General features: G+C 40.2%; 1 protein-coding gene across 1 annotated transcript; it reads right to left on the bottom strand.

Moving 5' to 3' along the window:
* Positions 1 to 953: 953 nt before the first annotated feature.
* Positions 954 to 1,898, bottom strand: LOC104999391 (olfactory receptor 9A4). Its single transcript, XM_010854971.1, has one exon. It carries the CDS (start codon positions 1,896 to 1,898, stop codon positions 954 to 956), a length of 945 nt encoding a protein of 314 aa, XP_010853273.1.
* Positions 1,899 to 9,189: the final 7,291 nt, after the last annotated feature.

Raw genomic sequence — 9,189 nt, 5'->3', positions numbered from 1 at the left:
TACCCCAATGTTCATCACAGCACTGTTTATAATAGCCAGGACATGGAAGCAACCTAGATGTCCATCAGCAGATGAATGGATAAGAAAGCTGTGGTACATATACACAATGGAGTATTACTCAGCCATTAAAAAGAATACATTTGAATCAGTTCTAATGAGGTGGATGAAACTGGAGCCTATTATACAGAGTGAAGTAAGCCAGAAAGAAAAACACCAATACAGTATACTAACGCATATATACGGAATTTAGAAAGATGGTAACAATAACCCTGTGTATGAGACAGCAAAAGAGACACTGATGCATAGAACAGTCTTATGGACTCTGTTGGAGAGGGAGAGGGTGGGAAGATTTGGGAGAATGGCATTGAAACATGTATAATATCATGTATGAAATGAATTGCCAGTCCAGGTTCGATGCACGATACTGGATGCTTGGGGCTGGTGCACTGGGACAACCCAGAGGGATGGTATGGGGAGGGAGGAGGGAGGAGGGTTCAGGATGGGGAACAAATATATACCTGTGGTGGATTCATTTCGATATTTGGCAAAACCAATACAATATTGTAAAGTTTAAAAATAAAATAAAATTAAAAAAAAAAGAAGAAGAACCTGGAATCAAGTAGTTATTCAATTCTGGAGCCAGAGAATATATTTCTGATACTCCCCTCTTCAGAAACCTAAATATCACATATATTATTATTACATTTAATTTTAAAACATTTTATTGTGAAATGCACCATAAGTGAAACATATATATATATATATATATACACACACACAATAAAGTGAATTTTTAAATAACAACCTATAATGATAAACACCATGGCCATAATATAAAAGAGTTCTGTTGCACACAGATTATTTGATGATGATTAGGCTCCGGTTCAAAGTGCTTTTCAGACCATTCTAGAATTCAGAATGTATTCTGCCATATAAAAAGCTTTAGGGCAAGACTAGTTCCTGAATAGATGACAGCATTGTTTCACTCTGTCCCGAAGTGCTTCTATGACTTTGTCATTCCGGAGAGTGAAGATGAAAGGATTGAGGAAAGGAGTGACTACGTAAACCATCAAGGAAACAACCCTGTTGTAATCTGTGGCCTGAGTTTGCTTGGGTTTCACGTAGAGGAACAAGCAGCTGCCGTAACCAATCACAACACATGTGAAGTGGGAGGCACATGTAGAGAAGGCTTTCCTGCGGCCAGAGGCCGAGGGGATCTTGAGGATGGTGGAGATGATGTAGGTGTAGGAGACAATTGTAGGGATCAAAGAACCAAAAAGAACAAAAATAGCCATTAAGAAGAGGATGAATTCCATGAAAAGAGTATTATCACAGGATAGTTTGAGCAATTGCCCTCGGTCGCAGAAAAAATTGTCCACCACATTTGATTTGCAATAGGAAAGCTGAAATGTGGCATAAACTGGCCAAATTTCAAAAAGGAACCCAAACAACCATGACACAATTACCACAAAGTTGCAGGTGCGGCTATTCATTATGACGTTGTACCTCAAGGGGTTACAGACAGCCATGTAACGGTCCACAGCCATCGCTCCCAGCAGCGTAAACTCTGTGGTCCCCAGAGCAAGGTACAGGAAGAGCTGGGTGACACATGCAGCCAGAGATATTGTCTGCATCCCAGGGAGCAGCAACCCCCAGAGCATCATGGGGACGATAATGGTGGTCACCAGGAGCTCCAAGGCCGAGAGATGACCAAGGAAGAAATACATGGGAGACTGCAGATGTTTATCAAGACAGACAATCACAATGATGACTGTGTTACCCATTAATGTCACTAAATAGAAGAAGAAGAAGGTAGCAAAGAGGATATGGCGTAGTTCTCTAGATCCTGAGAAGCCAAGGAGATAGAATTCAGTGGCACTGGAGTGATTCCCCAACATGTAGCTCGGACTTTTGTTCCTTGTGAAGTCTAGAGAGCAAGGGAGAGATAACATACTTCTAACCTCAGAAACATGAAAACCATTTTCAGCTTGAGGAAATACACCCTACTCTTAGGCTCTACAACATGACTATTTTCTACACAAAGTTAATGGTAGATACTTTATGAAGGAATGTGTAATATATTAAGATAATAGCATAGGTCCAAAAAGATGAGCAATGGTCACCAATACCACCCTAGGCATGAAAACCCACCCTCCCCAGTAGGCATCCATGCCTCTCAGTTCACAGCTTTGCTCTCACCTGCTACCCTATTTACCTTCTGGAACACACCATGCTCATTTATACAATGACCCCTTCCATTCTGAATGCCCTGAACTGTCTTCTGTGCCTGTTTTGTCCATGTCCTGCAAAAACTGCTGTACATAAACAGTTATAAGACAAAAAAATGTTAATCACTCAGTTGTGTCAGACTCTCTGCAACCCGATGGACAACAGCCCGTCAGGCTCCTCTGTCCATGGAATTCTCCAGGCAACGATACTGGAGTGGGTAGCCATTCCCTTCTCCAGGGGATCTTCCCGACCCAGGTATCTAACCTGGGTCTCCTGCATTACAGGCAGATTTTTTACCACCTAAGCCACCAGAGGAGCCTATGAGACAGAATTCCTAGTTAATCACAGCCAGACATAGTTACTTCTTTCCTCTGTATCTGCTAAAAACAGGGTCCATTTCAATTATATTCATTCTAAATTTGTTGGCTCTTATACTTATCATTTTGGGGGTGCTGTTGGGAATTTGGATCAATCCAGAACATTGTCATGAGATAAAAGCTATTTTTGAAACAAAGTCCTCCTCTGATTTGGGGAAGCTGGCTCCCTAAAATGAATTATCCATGTCTTCCTCTTTACTTTTATGATAAAAATGATCTTCATCTCTGCCTTCACTGAATATGTCTCCTCTATGCAAGAAAAATCTGGCCAGTTTCCAGTTGATGATTTCTAGCTCTGAGATTACAATTCCTCTGTGACCAGATGGCTTTCACTAGGCTCTAATCAATATCTGATATCTACCATGCTTTTACTTGTTTATTCATTTATCATCAAAATCCCATCAAAATCAAAACCCCTTCCCAATAAAAATCCCTTAATTAGAATTAAGTACCTTGAAGGCACATTCTTTAGTATTCTTGTATCACCACAAGTGACAAGAATAGAGTGTGACAATGTGTGTGCTCTGTAAATATCATTAACCGAATATATCAATTAGTAGATAAAGAACCATACAATAAATAATGTCCAATCTGACTAGCTTTCCCTCATTCATTCTTCTCTAAACCATTGTCCAGTTAGCCTGCAGTCTCTCTTGCTGCAGATGCCTTACAAATGGCAAGTGAGGGTCTTAGCTCTCTCAGGCAGGCGGCTGTGCCTACACCCCTCAACCTGCTCCTTGCTATGGAGGGATGGTCTGATGCACAGCTCATCTCCTCTGTAGCTTTCTCAGTTCACTCATCAGCCTCTAAATGTCCTTGTTCCAGGAGGCAGCCCAGCTCAGGACTTCCCATGGTGATTCTTTTCACAGAGGGAAATCGCTTGGAAGACACTCACCTCCAGAGAAGGAGACAGAATGTAACTTCTACCACCCTTTAGGCATCAACTCGGCCCAGCTCCTGTAAAGCTAGTAGAAAGCAATATTTGGCAGACAGTCTGATTCTGCTATCTCCACTCACAATGAGGAACAACTGGCCACACACAGAAACTTGAAGAAGTCCAGAAATAATGGTGCTGAGAAGGATCCAGCTGTCTCCCTGTCTCTCATTCTCTCTGCCTCTTTCCTCCTCTCCCTAGACTGTCCCCAGGGATGGCTATTCACTGAGGAACAATTTTCACAGGCAGATACACACTAGGGAGGTAGTCAAGGAAAAGCTGAAGAAACTTTCACTCTTCCCTCCAGAGGCTAATCAAGTTGGAGACCATGGAAGTTTAAGTTTTGTGCAGTGGGCACACTTGAAAGTTCCCAGTGAGGAACTTCTCAACAACCAGGCTGCCTCCTTCCCGGGCCCTTACACACCACCACACAATCCCAGCTGTCAACAGTCAGCCAACTCACCTGCTATGTGCTTCTCCCTGACTACATGGAGCCCTGTAGAGCCTAAGCCACCCCGAAGCTGAGAACCCACCAGTTCCTGGTGAACCCACCAGGATTCAAGACACTTGTCAAAAACCTAAGAGGCCACCAGATGGACGTCTGTCCAAATTCTCTGTTCATATCCAGGGTTGCAGGAAGCCCATCTTTCCCAGATGATCTCTGCCCTCTGTGTTCCACATACCCTCTGGCCATAGTTATGCATCCTGGTCAGAGATAAACTGAGAGGATCTGCCACTACTCCACCGCACACCTGTTAATCCCACAGCCCATTCCCATCTCTCTAACCTGCATGTGTTCCAAGTGGGGTTGTTCAGCCATACATTTCCCTCTAGGTCTCCAAATGTGATTGGGTAACCTCCCTCATCAGCTTGAATTGAGGGATAAGAGTGGTTTATAAACAATAATGAGGACTGATAAAAAAGATTTTTAAAAACATAGAAGTGAAGATGCTTGGGATGCTTAGTAAAGTAGAAAAATCACATTTTAAATATATATTTTTTACCCTTTCGAAACCAACTGTCATTTTTCATAAAATTACCACAGATCAAAATTAAAATTTCACATGGAAGGACCCAGGCTAAAATTTAAATGTCCCTCTCCCCATTTGTTTGATTCTACTGATCCATCTCCTAGAGCTAAATATTATTATAGATTTCTATTGTATTAATATAGAAGTTCTCTGTGTATATACATGAATATCTCTATATATTCTTATTGAGTAAATGGTGATTTAATAAATAAACTATCCTACTACCTCTTTCTGGATACATATATAACATTTGTTGTTGTTCAGTCACTAAGCTGTGTCCAACTCTTTGCAACCATGGACTGTAGCACACTAGGCTTCCCTGTCCTTCACCATCTCCCTGAATTTGCTCAAATTCATGTCCATTGAGTTGGTGATGCCATCCAACCATCTCATCCTCAGTCACTCCCTTCTCCTCCTGCCCTTGGTCTTTCCCAGCATCAGGGTCTTTTACAATGAGTTGGCTCATCACATCAGGTGGCCAAAGTATTGGAGCTTCAGCTTCAGCATAAGTTCTTCCAATGAAAATACAGGGTTGGATATTCAGCTATATAATATCTGTGTGTGTGTGTGTGTGTGTGTGCATTAAACCTTTCCATATTACAATTACATAATTGTGTAGGATGGAACTCATCCTACTCCAGTATAACCTCATCTTAACTAATGACATTGGCAATGATCTATTTCTAATTAAGTTCACATTCTGTGATACTGGGAGTTAGCAGTTCAGCAAATGAATTTTGAGGGATGCAATTCAACCCATAATAGGCATCTTGGCTGCTTCCAATTTAGGGGGATTATGAATATAGTTACAGTAAACATACCTGTGCAGGTTTTTGTCTGGACATAAGTTTTCAGTTCATTCGGGTAAATATCCAAATGAGCAAATTTGGAGCTCAATTTTTAGATTGTATGGTAAGAGTATATAGATATTCCTGGACTTCTTGGACAATGGGTTACATCTAGAGAAGCTCATCACAAATTGAAAATATCACAAGTAAAAATGCACTTAGTACACCTAACCTACTCAACATCATAGCTTAGCCTAGTCAAATGTAACCTTGTTATCACACTTATATTAGTCTACAGTTGGGCAAAATCATCTAACACATTTTATAGTAAGTATTAAATATCTCATGTCATTCATTACATACCATACTAAAAGCAAAAAACAGAATGGTTGTATCAGTTGTTCATCCTTGTGATCAAGTGGCTAGGTGGGAGTTGTAGCTTGCTGCTGCTTCCTAGCATTACAAAAGGCTATCACATACCATGTATCACTAGCCAAGGGAAAGAACAAGATTCAAAAGTCAAGATATGGTTTCTGTTGAATGTATATCTCTTTGCACCATCCTAAAGTCAAAAAATTGTAAGTCAAGCCATTGTAAGTTGGTGACACTCTGTATTTAGTTTTGAAAGAAACTCTCAAGTTGTCCTCCAAAGTGGCTACATCATTTTACATTCCCACCATCAGCAATGAAGGTTCCTGTTGCTCCACATCCTCACCAGCATTTGGTGACATATAGTGTCCCAGATTAGGGTCATTCTAGTAGGTGTGTAGTGTGACTTCACTGTTGTTTTAATCTATAATTTCTAGATGATATATGATATTGAGCATCTGTTCATGTGCATATTGTTTATTAGGTGTGTAGTGTGATTTCATTGCTGTTTTAATCTGCAGTTTGCAGGTGATCTATGATACTGAGCATCTCTTCATGTGCATATTGTCATCTGCATATGTTCTTATGGAGGTGTTTGTTCAGATACTTTGGCCATTTTATTTTTATCTTACGTTTTCTTATTGTTGAGTTTTAAGAGCTCTTTGTATATTCTGGATGTGAAGTGAAGTGAAAGTCACTCAGTCTTGACTCTTTGCAATCCCATGGAATGTTTAGACTGTATAGTCCATGAAATTCTCCAGGCCAGAATACTGGAGTGGGTAGCTGTTCCCTTCTCCGGGAGATCTCCCCAACCCAGGGATCAAACCCAGGTCTCCTACATTGCAGGTGGATTTTTTACCAACTGAGCCACAAGGGAAGTCCAAGAATACTGGAGTGGGTAGCCTATCCCTTCTCCAGTGGATCTTCCTGACCCAGGAATCGAACTGGGGTCTTCTGCATTGCAGGCAGAATCTTTACCAGCTGAGCTACCAGGGAATCCCCCAATATTTTGGATACATGTGCTATATTTCATAGCTGTTTTGCAAATATTTTCTCCCAAACTGTGGCTTTTCTTTCCATTCTATTAACAGTCTTTCTGTGACATGTAATTTATATTAAGAAATATATATATTTGGTTTTTGTCCTCTTTTTCTAGCACAGAGCTCCCAAAATCCTTGAAATTTCATATGCAATAAAAGCCATCCTTTGTTATTATATTTGGTCTTTTGACCTCAGTTCCTGAAAGCCTGAAATCCCTTCAGAGCCATAAACCTGAAATGAGTGTATTGTAATTCATATCAAGGATCTTTCAACCATAACTAAGTTTATGTTAATGAGGTGACTTCCAGAAATCCCCTAATATGGAGGTCTAGTTGTCAAAGAACCAGCCATAAGTAGAGGATTTGAATTTTCAGGCCCATGTTTTATTTTCAGGATGTGAAAAGGAACTGGATATTGAATCAATCACCAAAGGCCAATGATTCAATCAACTGTTTTATCAAAGCCCCCATGAAATCCCAAAATGAAGAGGTTCAGAGAGCTTCTAAGTTGGTGAAAATGTGTCAATTCAGGGAGAGTCAGAAGCTCAGAGAATATGGAAGCTCTGTACCCTTTCTCACATACCTTGCCCTGTGCATCTCCTACATCTGGCTGTCCCTGAGTTATCTCCTTTTATAATAAACTAGCAATCTAATAAATTAAATAGTTCCCTGAGTTCTGTGAGCAGAACTAATGAAATGTCGAAAAGGGTCAGGGGAGCCTCTAATCTATAGCCAGTTGGTCACAAGCACAGGCACTGACCCTTAACCTGTGGAATATGACACCGTCTATAGATAAATAGTGCCAGAATTGAGTTAAATATGTGGGATACTTTCTCAGTGTCCATGAAAAACTGAGTTAACTATCTGGAGTTTAAAAAAAAAAAGAAAAATGAAATCAGTATCAGTCATTTCTTTCCCAAGCACAGTTTTTAATGCAGCCCAACTTTTCCATTTTTTTTTTTCCTTCATAGATCATGCTTTTGATGTTGTATCTAAAAATTATGCATCGAGCCAAAAGGTACCTAATTTTCTCCTAGGTTGTATTCTGATGTTGTATAGGTTTTTCAATTTACATTTAGGTCTATGAACCAATGTCAGTTTATATTTGTGAAAAATGTAAGGTATGTATCCAGATATGTTTTGTTCACATGTGAAAGTCCAGTTGTTCCAGCACCATTTTTTGAAAAGACTATCCTTTCTCCACTGAATTGTCTTTCTTCTTCATGAAAGGCCAGTTGATAACATATGTGTTGGCCTAATTTTTAGCTTTCTATTCTGTTCCCTGGACATACTTCTCTATTACTTCGCTGTTAACACACACTCTTGGTAACTCCAGTACTGATGGTATGAGCACTTCGACTCTGCTCTTCGGGATTGCATCGGCTACACTCAGTGTTTCACCTTCTCATATAAACACTAGTACTGATTTAGCAATATGCACAAAAGAAATTACTGGGAATTTGACTGGGATTGGGTCAGATCTAAAAGGTCAAATTCGGAAGAACTGACATCTTAGTAACAGTTTTCCTATCCATAAACATTAGCTTGCTGTGAGTGCTCACTGGCTTCCCACCAAAATTCAATCAAGCAGCTACTGGGACTGTGTACAAGGAGTCAGCCACAAGGTTGGGACGGGTGAGGTACACTGAGTGCTGGGGGACACAGCGTGGAGGTGCAGAGCATTGGGTGCACTGGCAAGTGAGGAACCCCCAAGTGTTTTTATCTGGCCAAAGTGCAATGAATTATGAAGCTGGAGTAAAAATACCCAGAAAACTTACCTAACCTGAGTTCTCTCTTAGAAGAATGCAAGCAATACTGTTCCATTAAAACCTGGAAGCAAATGAACAAGAAAAGGCCTATGTAGCAAAAAGGTTTTGAAAGAGGTTTAAGATTTCTGAAACTTACAAAAAGAAAAAAGAAGGTGACTGTTTAAGTAAAATTTTAAGTAAGGCAATTATTAGATAAAGGAAAAACTATTGAATAATTTAGAAGAACCTGTGTAAGTATATTGTTATAAATACAGAGCAGTAAAGTTAAATATGGCCGCCTCAGAAAAGCAGAACTAAGGATTAGGAAAGAAAAAGACAACAATCTGATGATTGACCATATAAATCATTTAGCATTATTTGATGCCTTTTCTTTTTCATAAAAAATATATAACATAAAATTTACCAGTTTAAGTGTACAATCCAATAGCACAAGTGCTCTCATACTGTTGCACAATCACCACCACTGACCAGCTCTGGAATATTTCCATCATCCCAAACTGGAATTCTGTGCCCATTACTTAGTTCAGTTCAGTCGCTCAATCGTGTCCGACTCTTTGCGACCCCATGAAGAGCAGCACACCAGGCCTCCCTGCCCATCATGAACTCTGGGAGTTCACTGAAACTCACATCCATCGAGTCAGTGATGCCATCC

The sequence above is a fragment of the Bison bison genome, unplaced genomic scaffold, assembly GCF_000754665.1.
Source record: "Bison bison bison isolate TAMUID 2011002044 unplaced genomic scaffold, Bison_UMD1.0 scf7180017864352, whole genome shotgun sequence".
Taxonomy (NCBI): Eukaryota; Metazoa; Chordata; class Mammalia; order Artiodactyla; family Bovidae; genus Bison; species Bison bison.
Note: the sequence above shows the minus strand (reverse complement) of the source record. Positions and strands in the feature narration are given on the sequence as shown.